General features: G+C 39.4%; 1 protein-coding gene across 4 annotated transcripts in view; it reads right to left on the minus strand.

The window, feature by feature from the left end:
- The window catches only part of KCNH7 (potassium voltage-gated channel subfamily H member 7), a 341,749-nt gene that overhangs the window by 28,475 nt on the left and 298,871 nt on the right, over positions 1–14,403 (minus strand). For all 4 annotated transcript variants that reach the window (XM_084642910.1, XM_084642908.1, XM_084642909.1 and 1 more), the window contains 2 exons: positions 6,033–6,285; positions 2,053–2,258 (listed from right to left, as the gene is read on the minus strand). In XM_084642910.1, the coding sequence (XP_084499036.1) occupies positions 2,053–2,258; positions 6,033–6,285 (459 nt within the window). The remainder of the gene's footprint in view (positions 1–2,052; positions 2,259–6,032; positions 6,286–14,403) is intronic.

A 14,403-nucleotide genomic window follows, 5' to 3' on the forward strand; every position in this document is an offset into this window, starting at 1 on the left:
AGAAAGAACTACTGACAAAATTCAAGGACTGTGTTTCAAATCATGCCTGGCAAACAAGAGAAGCATGGGACTGGAAATCAATGAACCAAAATTGGTGTGTTAGAAATTAGGCCTAATTGGTGGATAAAATAACGAGTGGATGGACTATTCTGCCCATCAGTCCCTGTTGTGGTTCTTAAAAAAAGAGACCATAGGAGAAAAGCAGGGTGCCAGAACACCGACTGGCAAAGATGAGAGAAGGGGAAGGAGTGAGCTTCACCATCATAGCTGCTATCCCATGATCTTCATCCTAATCCTGAAAGGTGTCCTGACCAGACCAGGCCAGGCCAAAAAAGAGGGAGCCAGAACATATGGCCACCTCTACCTGGCTCCAGCTAAATCCCAACCACTACTTGGGATGTAAGACTTTATCACAGCCTGCTCCTCCAACTCTGTGTATCCTTTTCCTTTCCCACCTTATTTCTTCTCTTTTCTCTCCCTCTCCGTTTGCCTTCTGTCTAACAGGAGCCTAGTTTAGATGGTAAAGACTGTATATTTTGGAACACTGATGAGAGCCTGTGACCAGAAAGAGGCAGTTAAAAGCAATGCCCTAAATAGCCTGGGGCTGGTATGAGTTTGCCAGGTCTCGAGGTGACTGATAAGACTGCGCGTTGTGCCTACATTTTTCCAGCAGTGAGGCTGCAAGTGAGATTCAACATCAGAGTTAGAAGCTGCATGTTCTATCTTTGCTGTTCTTTCCTCTCCCCTTTTGTGTGTTTGTGTCTTGTTTTGTCTTCCAGAAAATGGGGTTGAACTTCAGCAACAACAAAAACTCCAGCCCATCTCAACTAACTTCCTCCCATTTCCCGCAAAAGGACAGTGATTACTATCTTTGATACCATCTAAAAGAGACTGTCAGACAAAGGGTTTTCTCCTAGAAAAAGGAAAGGGAACAAGGGATGATGTTCAAATGAAAGCTTTACTTAACACTTTACATTTCAAATAATGCAAATTTCCCCCATTCTTTTCTGTATCTTTAATAAAAGGGTAACAAGATTTTTAATTATGTATTTGCCATGGTACTATGCAGGCTGAAGTCTCTGTATACCAAACCCCAAGCCTTGTTTAACACTGTTTAATGTTGGACAGTGACAACGTCTTATTAACACCTTTTACTCTTTGGGCCCATTTATTCCATCCAAACGAATGCAACACCTCTCGCTCCTGTTAGCCAGAAGCATCCTCCCCTTCAGCCAATGGCCAACCCTCTATTTTTTTTCCAAATCCAGACTGACAAACTTCCTGGGAGAAGTGAACCCTACCGAGGCTGCACTTCCTTCTCCTTTCTTGAAGGGGGCACTGTGGGCAGGGAGGCATCTTAAGGAAGCCATTGGTGGGAGGAGAGACAAACGGAGGTTCTGCAGGTTCAGGGTAGGGAAGACAAGTGTGGGGTGTCCTACCAAGAGTGCTTCATATGTTTTATTAGTTAATTTTGAATATAGGAAATGTAGTCCAAGAGGACAGAAGATTTGCAAGACAATTACATTTGTTGTAGTATTAGTCATAAATGGAACCAGGGTAGCTTGATTCTTGTTTATTTTCTTTTTCTGATAAATATATTGACAGTGTCAAATTTCCCTCATTAAGTTTATATTCATGTTTATTTCAAAACAGTTTTTTAATGGGCATATCAAAATATTCAAAATCCCTCTGGTTGAAATCTTAACACTATTTGAATAAAGAACCAAATCCTGGTAGTTTAATATCACCTGAGTCATCTCATTCACTTCTGCTAGGTCTATCGGACTTTGCTGGGACCACACAGGTAAGTTTTCTTGAACAGAATTTGGCCTCAAGCCTTTTGCTTTCAATTCTGTTAGCCTTTGTTTTTCATATATTTTCCAGTTCTGATCATATGGAACTGATTCCACTCTCACACCATTATAAGTCCATTAACTTTGGTGTAAAAGAAGAGCCAGAACTTATATTTTCCAGGGACGTCTTTCTTTTCTGTGACTTAACAAGTACACTTGAAAGAAAATCATAGAAAAAAACAACACCTACTGTATGTACCTTTGAAGTTTCATGTCTCAGATTAAAAGTCAGTTCTAGATTGGTGAGAAAGAGATCAGAAAATTCAGGATACATATCCAAAACTTCTAGTAGGTCTTCTCGCTGGATCTTATGCAAGTCACAATAGGTTAAAGCTCTCACATCAGCATTTGATTTCCCTGGTTTTGCATAAAGATGTACCATCTCTCCAAAAATATCATTTTTACCTGCAAAAAAAAATCAGACGGATTATTTTAATTATGAGAACTCCATTAAAATGAATGCACCCATAACTCTTCAAGAAACTTATACTATGGGATATGAAGTTATGAAACCTGATTATCCTGATTTACACCAGTGTATGTCAGAGGAGTAATTCCATCAAAATCACTGGAGTGACGCTGGTATAAAACTGGACTAAGCAAGAGGAAGATCTGGAAATTTTAAAACTCTGTTTTGAATCAGTTCTGCATTATTCCTGACATAACAGAATACATGCAGAATTTCTACCAGCCCCTTCTTGTAACAAAAATATAATCTAGAGTAGTAAATAATATTGTTCATGATGATGTAATTTTATACTACAGTAGTGCCCAGAGCGCCCAATCTGGATTGAGACTACATTGTCCCAGCAAATATACAAATATATATGATGACATAGTCCTTTCCCCAAAGATCTGCAACAGAAGAAACTGACTCAATTTTCAATGTTAGAATTAACTTTGAACAGTAATTCAAAACCTCCAGAGGCAGCAGCCCCTTAAACAGAGCTGTTTTCATGCTAATACTTTTACAACTCTGCTTTCCTTCAACCTTGACACATTTACAGTATTTATTTCTCACTAAAATAGTCGTCAGTAACGTACGTGCTTGTTTTTCCAAAATCTGCATCTGATCTTTTATAGCACATGTAGTGTGAGGACATAGACACAAAGAACCATGACTTAAGCAGTAACTAGAGAACTCTTTGACAAACTCCCTTGTATAAGGTATAAGGTATACAATGTATAATAATATCTGATATTAAATTTTGTTAACATATCTTGCAAGTACAGTTTGATATCTGTGACAATTATATTGCAGTAATCACTTTGATAACACTTGTTCACATTAGCCTTAAAATATCATAGTTACAAAATGTTGTATCATATTTAATCTATCATGACATACAGTATGATATCATGAATATCATATATCACATCAACTTCTGTTGGAGAGAGAGGCAAACTTTTGAGCTTACACAGAGCTCTTCTCCTCCTCCTTCTTCCTCTGTGTAAGCTCAAAAGCTTGTCTCTCTCACCAACATTCTCTCTGGGTCTAATATCTTGGGACCAACAGGCTACAGCAACCCTTCATCTATCACATAATCATATATATCTAAAGTCCTGCGCTGATACAAAATTTGTATCCATATCTGATCCACGATCCAAAAACACATTCTGTGGCTATCTACATCCACACATATAAAGCGGATAGCCGCAGATCTGCAGGGCTCTCTCTATATATCACCACATTGCCATCCTTCTAATTTCTCCATCTACTGTTTCTCCATCTACAAACTCCCTTGTTTATTGAGCTCCCTGCTGCATCCTGACCTCTGGTAACTGTGGAAGACCAGGAATTCTGTAATCACTCCACACTTTATTCAGGCAAAATCTCCATTGCATGCAGTGAGGTATGTGGGATCAGGCCCTCAGATTGAAATGGCTCCAGAATTCATTTCCATTATCCATCTTTCAAAAATTTACAAAGATTTTGGCCAACATGTTCAGGAGCGAACTTCGATTTTGGGTGCCCATCTTGAGACACTTTGTACCTTGTTATCAGAAGTGCTGAGCGCCCATAGCTCCATACTTCAAAACAAAGATGTAGATGCGCAGTTCCTCTGAAAATAGGGCCCAGAGTGTTTGAAGTTGGGTACCCAAATTCAGTGAATCAGTGGCCACTTAGGAAATGTTGACCTTTGTTTCTGCCCTATAATCCCTTCTTCTGCAAGGCACAAAGGGGACAAAAATGATCACAAACACCTGTCAGCTCCGGCCTGCAAACCTGGAAAGAGGTAGCAATACCTATGAACCATCATACTAACCTTGCCCCCCCTCAACCAACAAGGCTAAAAAGCTCCCCCCTGCATATACTGCATGGTTGGAATTCTGCAAATCTGGGGGGAATGGCAGTCCAGAGATGGAGGAACTGGGAGCAGCCCAACCACGTAGCATTATACTCTCCAGGACAATTGGATTTTCCATTATAATGCTGAGCTGCATTATCTCCCTCTCAGAAAGGGCTTTAGTGTGCTACTGCAATCAGATCAGTAGTGATAACATGGCTTGGCTCCCGAATGAAAATGCTGCCAAGAGGAGGGGATTTGGGGAGAAACAAGGAGGGACGGACTGTCTGTTCAGATCCCCCTCACATCTATGGGTTTCTTTGAGGATTTGGGGACATATGCACACTGCAGAGGGCTTTGGCCATGCTACTTGTGTGTGGCTGCAAACCTGTCCCAGTGGAGGGAAGGATGCATCAACAAGAGTTTTCCATGTTAATTTTCCCTCCTGTGTGCTTTTCTGCAGGAGGCAGATGTTTTTGGCAAAATGTTGTTTATCTTTGTTCTTTTTCAAAGAGGTTTTATTGCAGGCTAATTTCATGCAGGCTAATTTAAACCAGCCCATTATTCTGACCAATATCATTTTATTGTTGATTTGTACTCTCCTATGTGTTTATATTCTTGCTGTCACAAACTGTTGCAGAACAATGCAGCAGCAATCAAGCATAGCACAAGAGCCAATAAAATAAAAATAATTCCCTCATTTTTTCTTGACTGAGGACTACAATTATTTTCACATATTTTAAGATGGTCTCCATGGGATAGATTGTTCAATCTACTCCAAGGTGTTCTGGAAGCTCCACATGGTTCTCCCTCCAGTTTCCCTGGCATTATTCCTTCCAGAGGGATAGGGTTTGCAATAAGAGTAGGAGTCTGTTATGCCACAAAACCTCTGCGGCTCTCAGGTAATACAGGGAGGTCATTTGTCTCTGCAGTAGCCTCTCTCTCCCCTCTGTGTTTTCTATCCTGCTCCCAGTGAAGTAGATGACAAAACTTCTATTGACTCAGTTCAACACAACTCCATTGTAATTAAAGATAGGTGACATTTTTTGCATGCAACTATTTTTGGTGAAAAATGCAGATTTGGCAACACCAAAACATTTCATGAATTCCTGTAAAAATTGCTTCAGTTGACCCCTCCCCTCCAATTCCAAAAAATCAAAACATTTAATTTCAACATTTTCTAAATGAAAAACTTCACTTTTAAAGTTCAAATGACTTTTTGGTTCAACATTTCCTTTAATTCGGTTAAAAAAACCAGTCAAAAATGTTTAACATGATCAAAATTGAAATGAAACATTTTGTTGGACTCAAAATGATTTTTTTTTACTTTTCAATTTTTCAAAATTTTGTTTTTGTTTTGATGTGAAAATTTTTCCTCCCAATTTTTTGGAATTGCCAGTGCATGGAAAAATCCATTGTTCACCCAGCTCCAATTGTAACCTCACCTCTAAGGATTCTGTCACCAGCCAGTGCCATAGGACTGACTCACAGGAGGGGGAAGTGCGTACCTTAATGCCGTTTCACATAATTTTAACTTAGGCAGGTATTTATGTTGGAGTTGATCGGGGAAAATTCTAAATGCACATGCAGCTGGGCTCTTTGATGCACAGGGATTCTCTACTCCCTGCATGGACTCTCCAGATCCTACCCCTTCCCCTGTACAGCAAAGTTACTTGTGATACGGACAGGCCCCCTTCCTGACCATGGGGTGAGGATATTATGTAGGTGCTGCTGCTAAATTAGTCATAAAGAAGCTTGATTTTAAATTAAAGTGACAGTCATTCACAGGGTGCATGCACCAAATATGGCAATGGACTTTTTCAGTCTGCTGTTCTATAGTATGTGCTAGCAGAAAGATGACATTCCATCTCCTTAGTTTGCAAATACATACCAAGAATGGCTACAACTATGTCATTCTTGAGGATTTCTATGGAGCCTCTTGACAGGAAGTAAAGAGCTGTGAGAACGTCACCACAGTGGACTAAGGTGTCACCAGGAGGAGCATGGGTTGTCTTAAACTTCATAGCTAAAGCTCGGAGACAACCTTTACTGGCCCCCTGGAAAGCTTTGCAGTTCTGAAGCAAGTTTTGGTTGAGGTGTAGACAAATGTCAGCTTGTAAGCATTCTGGAAACCCCTTTAGGACCTGAAGAGAAAAATGAAAGCATTTCACATCAATACTATGCAAATAATTTTAAATAACTTGTAATGTTTTCTTTGTTCCCAGTATGAATGCATTGACATAAAAATAGTGGTGGGTAGCAAGGCTGTTCAGAATATTTTCAATTCATCCAGGTTAATGAACATTTAGTTTGATCAAAATATGGGATCAAATGGCTGTTCTCTATATTAATTTAATTTGAATGCTAGTAGGGTCTCTTGAAAGTGTAGTGCTCACACACATTTTTTATTTCTTGCATTACAGGAAATATGATCAGTACGTGTGACTAAATTGCAACAGGATAATGACAAGATATAACTAAATTTGGAAGGATTAGATTTTTATAGGTAACGGTCAGTAAATGTCGATTTTACCATACACACTCTGACAAAAATATTTCCATCGATAATAATCAAAATTTACAAGTAGGTGAAGTAAGAAAAATGCTGCTTGAGAACTTAGAGTTTGGTTTAAGCGCACTTACTTTGTATAACTTGACCTGTGATGTTGGCTATTTGTGTTTTAATGATTACAAGGCTTTAACTTTTTGACTCTCGGGGTCTACAACAATTATTGTCTGACCCCCATCATTTCCCACAACTGAAAATTTAAATAGATAAAAATAGAAAAAATGATTAAAAGCTATAATTTTGCACAACTGTGAAAATTTAAATTGATAAGTGTTGCTAAATATATTTAATTTAGAAATGTATAGCCCAGATCCTCAGTAGGCAAATGGCTTGTGTACTCCATTCAAGCCAGATTTACACAAGCTGAGGATCTGGCCCATAAGCTGCAGGTATTTGCTCATCTGTTATTCAGGTTCACTGGAATTTACCTAGAACTGCGGGATTCCCCAAAGAGACACTGTTAATTTTGTTCATGGAATGAAGACAAGGATTCTGCTTACAACTTGGTCATTTTGGGCGAGAGATTTGCTAAATTGTTCAGCATTAACCTTTGTTTTCTCTGAAGGTAATGGAAATTTTACTATTCATTTCAATGGAAACAATGCCCACCCATTGAGTAAACTCATTGTATTCAGAAACTGGACTTACACATAAGTTACTAGGCATTGTCCACTTCGTAGGCCACATCCTGCTTGTTTTTCACTTATGCAGAGAGTCCCATTAAAGTTAATGGGCCAAATTTTCTTTTATTACACAGTTTTCTTTGATTTCAAGGGGAGTTGCATATGCATATCTGAATTCGACACAATGGGACTAATCATATGAGTAATATGAACAGGATTTGCCTTCCTGCTATTAACACAGTCTATTGATCTATGACTTTTTCTTTTACAGTGTGTACGCACGCACATAAGTAATATCAATGGGTATTTCTGTAGAGAATGCAATTTAAAATAATTCCTGTCATAACAGTATTCAGTCCTCACTGTATATTTTCTTATTTCAGCACAATAAAGGTCTGTGCAGTCATTCCTATTGCATAAATAGGTTCTTAACTGCTATCTCTCGCCTTGTTAACAGAGAAGAGGAATGTGTACATTTCTGACATGAGGCTATTTGTCCACCGAAGCCAAGCTATGATTTACAAATGAAACATTAGTACCTTTAATTGCTTTTGAAATATTTCTATGATTGCTAACAGAAGTCAATACAGCTTCTACTGTGAAATAACAGAAAACACAATGTTATAACACACATTTATACAAATAGTTTAACAATTTATGGCCTTTGGACACTATCACACCAGTCTATACATCTTCAAAGAAGCCAGAATTCAACAAGAAGCAAAGGAAAACAAAAAAATAAAAAAGGAAAAGCTCCAATTTCACCACTCTGTTACCAATGTCTAACCACATATAACCAGATATTGCTTAAAGTACAATTGGTTCTATTTATTTTAATATGGTTGTCTCCAAACATATTAACAAGTTACTATCATTTACAAAATTTATCATGTTCTGAATAATACAGCAAAACTGATATCTAAACATCTTAGATCAAAGTCTGGGGGATGAAAAGTTGGAAATATTTGCTTTTAAATTACTTTGATCTGTTCATGTGACTGAAGAAAAGAACTTAATATTTTGAAGTGTTTAATTTTTAATCTCTCACTCTCTCTTTTTGTTATGCTCCCATTTTAATACAATTTAGAAGAGCCCAAATGTTAAATGACATGAAATACCAACCTATTTTCAATTCAGGTGTGCTAAAAGTGAAATGTTTTTGTGTTGTTAGACACACAGAAGAACAGTCTTAACATGAATCAGATTCACTTCAGTTTTTATTTGTATTATTTAACAAAGAATTTTACTTTACTATTAAACAAAAGCTATGCAGAGCATGTTTGTTGGGTTAGTTAATATTTCTGCACATTTTTGGTTTATTTGGAGAAACAAGTATAAAGGTCATTAATTTGTTCTGACTATGAAGATGTTATAAACCATTGCCTAATATTTGTTAGTTGCTGTATTCATATTTCAATAGCACCCAAAATGTACTAGGCACTGTACAAACATGTATGAGGAGATAGGCCCTGCCTGAGAGAGATTATACCCTAAAATACCATAAATACTGTACATCAGGTATTAAAAGCATTTATGATTTGAAGCTATGATTTTCAACGGTCCCTAAGGAAAATGGGCACCCAAAGTCCATTTAATTGTGATGGGAGTTGGGTGCTTTTTGGCAGTTTTGAAAAATCACAGCCTAAATTTTTGACTTCAGAAGAGTTAAAATTCGTTAGAACATTGGTATATACAGTACTTCTAAGAGCAGAATTGCCTCACCACTTTTATTATACTTGATCATATTTTAAATATTAGCAAATTGTGTGTTTTAGATTATTTGGTCAGTCTGCCATAAAATTTATGTATTCTTTTCTAATCCATGCTGGTCTTTATGAAAATATTTGGTTCAGCAATTTTACCAAGATGTTAAAAAAAAAAAAAAGAAGAGCGATTCTGATCTCACACCACTGTAAATCCAGAATAACTGTATTCAGATTAATGGAGTTACAACTCCTATTAGATTGGTGAATTGGGAAACCAGGCCTTAATATTTATAGAGTACCCAGAATTGCCAACCCAAAGTGTTCAATAATCAGGAGTTAGGTCTTCAAAAATTATGTGTTTTTTTTTAAATAGGGGGTTCTTTTATCATCTAGTTTCTAGGCCATTAAGTATACTCTGGTAACATTTACAAGTTTCTCTGTGACTAGGAGTAGTAAAAACTTACTCTCTAAAAAATAAAACCTGAGATTCACTTTGTAGCTATCTGACTTGAGAAGCTGGAGCTTTAAGAAAACCACTAACAATTGTGAGACCTGTGATGAAATTATGAAAATTGACAACACTGAGTGCAACATATATAGGAACTGCTTTCAAAACAGCATCATTCTAAGTGACAGATTTTGTGATAGTCACGTTGTGGGGGGTCTATCAAGAGAAGATTTTTAAATGTGTGTGTTTTAGTTTCTCCATTCTTCCCCTTCATGTTTCTACCTCCACACTCTGACACCTCAGTAATCTCTTCCCACTGGGCTCTGTTCAGCAAAAACACAGATTTTCATGTTTTTTGCAACTGAACCTCTAGGGGCTTCCCCACCATGGTACTTGAGTGTAATTCAGGAGACTCCGCTCTCCCCACAATGCTATCATACTTCTTTACTACTGGTTTTAGCTCTGTTCTTTGGCAGCCATGGGGCACAAACTCATTCCTCATCTTTGCAACCCAGTGTATGGCATATAATGTTTGACTGATCTTATTTGGCATCCTCAGTGAGAAAAGTTAAACTCAAACACAGGGGAGGATTCTCTACACCAAGCTGTGAGTCATGATCAGGAGCAACCTAGAAAGGAAAGTATTTCTATTATTCAAATTGGCTAGAAGATTAGTCCTTTGGATGAGGTGAGGAATTCTTGCCACATAACTTACTGTGGGTATGTCTACACTGCAGTTAGAAACCCATGGCTGGCCATTGCCAGCTGACTCAGGCTCATGGGGCTTGGGCTAAGAGGCTGTTTAATTGCGGTGTAAACATTCAAGCTATGTCCCAAAGGTTGGGCTCCAGCCCAAGCTCAAACACCTATACTGCAATTAAACAGCCCATTGGCCCACATCAGCTGGCACAAGCCAGCCGCAGGTGTCTAATGGCAGGGTAGACATACCCTGAGATGACTGGTATTGAAAGCTTTTCCAAGAATGTTCTATTGGATGCCAACCTCACCTGTATCTTGATTCACAAGGATTTATGACAGTAGAATGAGCAATATCTATGAGTATCAGAGGAGTAGCCGTGTTAGTCTGGATCTGTAAAAGCGGCAAAGACTTCTGTGGCACCTTATAGACTAACAGACATATTGGAGCATAAGCTTTCGTGGGTGAATATCCACTTTGCCAGATGCATATAGTGGAAATTTCCAGAGGCAGGTATAAATATGCAAGCAAGACAACAGCACCTGCTTTATCAGTGAATAAATACACTTTATTCATAGTGTATGAAGAAACTTGCACAAGTACAGACAGATGATATCTTCCTTTCCAAATGCAAACAGATGGACATCATACCAAATGGACTAAAGGTGAAAAATCCATTGCTATCTACATTCTGCACAGACCATAGTGAGAGATTATGCTATATACTATCAAAGAAACTGAAGAACCACCTGATAAGCATCAAAAAAGAGTTCTCCAACCTGGAGACTCTCATAAATAACCAACCTTCCATACAAACGGATTATACTAAAATAAGACAGGAGATCTACGTTACACACTTCACCTCTCTACAAAGGAAAAAGGACTGTAAGCTGTCTAAAATCCTACCTGCCACATGGGGCCACAACAGTGGTACCCCTAACTCACCCAGCAATATGGTCAATCTATCCAGCTACACAGTCAGCCTTGCAGAAGAGTCTGTCCTATCTCGGGGACATTCTTTTTGCCCCCCCGCCCCCAACATGATACAGTTCTGCGGTAACCTGGAAGCCTACTTTCGCCATCTCCAACTCAAAGAATACTTTCAAGATAACACTGAACAACGCACTGATACACAGATGAACTCCACATGGACTCCTCCTGAGGGTCGAAATGACAGTCTAGACCTATACATAGAATGCTTCCACCGATGTGCACAGGCAGAAATTGTGGAAAAACAATATAGCTTCCCTCATAACCTAAGTCGTGCAGAACGCAATGCCATCCACAGCCTCAGAAACAACCCTGACATTATAATCAAAGAGGCTGATAAAGGAGGTGCTGTTGTCATCATGAACAGGTCTGACTACCAAAAGGAGGCTGCCAGACAACTCTCCAATACTAAATTCTACAGGCCACTTTCCTCAGATCCCACTTAGGAATACACTAAGAAACTGCTCCATCTACTCAGGACACTTCCTACACTAACACAGGAACAAATCAACATACCCTTAGAACCCTGACTGGGTTATTCTATCTACTACCCAAGATCCACAAACCCGGAAATCCTGGATGCCCCATCATCTTGGGCATTGGCACTCTCACTGAAGGACTTTCCGGATATGCGGACTCTCTACTTAGACCCTATGCCACCAGCACTCCCAGCTATCTCCATGACACCACTGATTTCCTGAGAAAACTACAATGTATTGGTGATCTTCCAGAAAACACCATCCTAGCCACCATGAATGTAGAGGCTCTCTACACAAACATCCCACACACAGATGGAATACAAGCTGTCAGGAACAGTATCCCTGATGACGCCACAGCACAACTGGTTGCTGAGCTCTGTGACTTTATCCTCACGCACAATTATTTCAAATTTGGTGACAATATATACTTCCAGGTCAGTGGCACCACTATGGGCACCCACATGGCCCCAAAATATGCCAATGTTTTTATGGCTGACCTGGAGCAACGCTTCCTCAGCTCTTGTCCACTCATGCCCCTTCTCTACCTATTCTACATTGATGACATTTTCATCATCTGGACCCATGGGAAGGAAACCCTGGAAGAATTCCACCACAGTTTCAACAGCTTCCACCCCACCGTCAACCTCAGCCTGGACCAATCTACACAGGAGGTCCACTTCCTAGACACCACGGTGCAAATAAGTGACGGTCACGTTAACACCACCCTATACCGAAAACCCACCGACTGCTATGCCTACCTTCATGCCTCCAGCTTCCATCCTGGACACACCACACGATTCATTGTCTACAGCCAAATGCTGAGGTACAACAGCATTTGCTCCAACCCCTCAGACAGAGACCAACACCTACAAGATCTTAACCAAGCATTCTCAAAACTACGATACCCGCACGAGGAAATAAGGAAACAGATCAACAGAGCCAGATGTGTACCCAGAAGCCTCCTGCTGCGAGACAAGCCCAAGAAAGAAACCAACAGAACTCCACTGGCCATCACATACAGTCCTCAGCTAAAACCTCTCCAATGCATCATCAGTGATCTACAACCCATCCTGGACAATGATCCCTCACTTTCATAGGCCTTGGGAGGCAGGCCAGTCCTCACCCACAGACAACCCGCCAACCTGAAGCATATTCTCACCAGCAACTACACACCGCACCATAGTAACTCTAACTCAGGAACCAATCCTTGCAACAAACCTCAATGCCAACTCTGCCCACATATCTACACTAGCGACACCATCACAGGACCTAACCAGATCAGCCATACCATCACCAGTTCATTCACCTGCACGTTCACCAATATAATATATGCCATCATGTAACAGCAATGCCAGTCTGCTATGTACATTTGCCAAACTGGACAGTCCCTATGTAAAAGGATAAATGGACACAAATCAGATATTAGGAATGGCAATATACAAAAACCTGTAGGAGAACACTTCAATGGACACACAATAGCAGATTTATAGGTAGCCATCCTGCAGCAAAAAAACTTCAGGACCAGACTTCAAAGAGAAACTGCTGAGCTTCAGTTCATTTGCAAATTTGACACCATTAGCTCAGGATTAAAGAAAGACTGTGACTGGCTAGCCAACTGCAAAAGCAGTTTCCCCTCCCTTGGTGTTCACACCTCAGCTCTCCCTGATTGAGCTAACCTCGTTAGCCCTAGCCTGATTCTTGCTTGCATATTTATACCTGCCTCTGGAAATTTCCACTACATGCATCCAATGAAGTGGGTATACACCCATGAAAGCTTAATATCTATGAGGTTTAACTTCAGGCAACCATCTTATTTTTATGCTTGCTACTGATAGATACAATTAATAATTAGGAAAAGTGGCCCGTGTTTACTGTCTGAGACAATAATAATGTACATGATGAGCCATGTGGGTTTTGCATTTTCTGTTGAACTACTGAACAGTTTTTTGATATGCCATCAACTTCTGTCCCTGACAAGATACTAGGGAAGTACTCCAATAGGTGCAAATCAGGGTACTGCTACAGCAGTTATTTCCATTATTGCTTTATTGGTGGGATGATACTCATGAAAAACCCACAAATACATCAGTAAAGTCAAAGACTACTGTGTAGTTAATGATGAGTATTTCAAGGTAACCACTGTTTCACAGTATCTTTTGCATCCCTTAACTGAGTCTCCTTTCCAGGTTGGTCAGGATTATTGCACAGTAAATCCTCTATAAATGAGCAATCATGAAGAAACACTTGTATGGGCTAGCCTTACAGCTTTTTTTGCACCATGCTAACAGGCCTTTTATTAATATGTTTTGACTCATGTGATTTGAAACAACTTGCATTATTTTTCAACCTTTATTTGTGAGCTGACTGGGCTGGCAGGAAACAGAAGAATTGTACTGGGTTATCTTTGATTATATCTAACAGTTGAGGTGTTGTACAGAACCAGCAGATGCAATGTGTTTTGTTTCTTTGTTTTTATCTTCACTCTACTTGCCCCAAAATGCCACATTCCATGTATTTTTGCTGACCATTTCAAGCTACATTGCTTTTACATATTGCATGTTCATTGGGACAGGTGTGGTACATGATTTGTGTTTCATATTCAGTGGTAGTGCTTTCACACTCATTGGAAATTCAGTTTTTCTTTCTGTCAGGCATAGGCTTGCCTTTGGAAGGAAATCTTTGAGGGATGTGATATCCTTTTTCTTACATATATTTTGATTCCGCAAGCAGTACATGTTGCAATACACTGG

The sequence above is a fragment of the Lepidochelys olivacea genome, assembly GCF_965140295.1.
Source record: "Lepidochelys olivacea isolate rLepOli2 genome assembly, chromosome: 11".
In the NCBI taxonomy this organism is placed as follows: domain Eukaryota; kingdom Metazoa; phylum Chordata; order Testudines; family Cheloniidae; genus Lepidochelys; species Lepidochelys olivacea.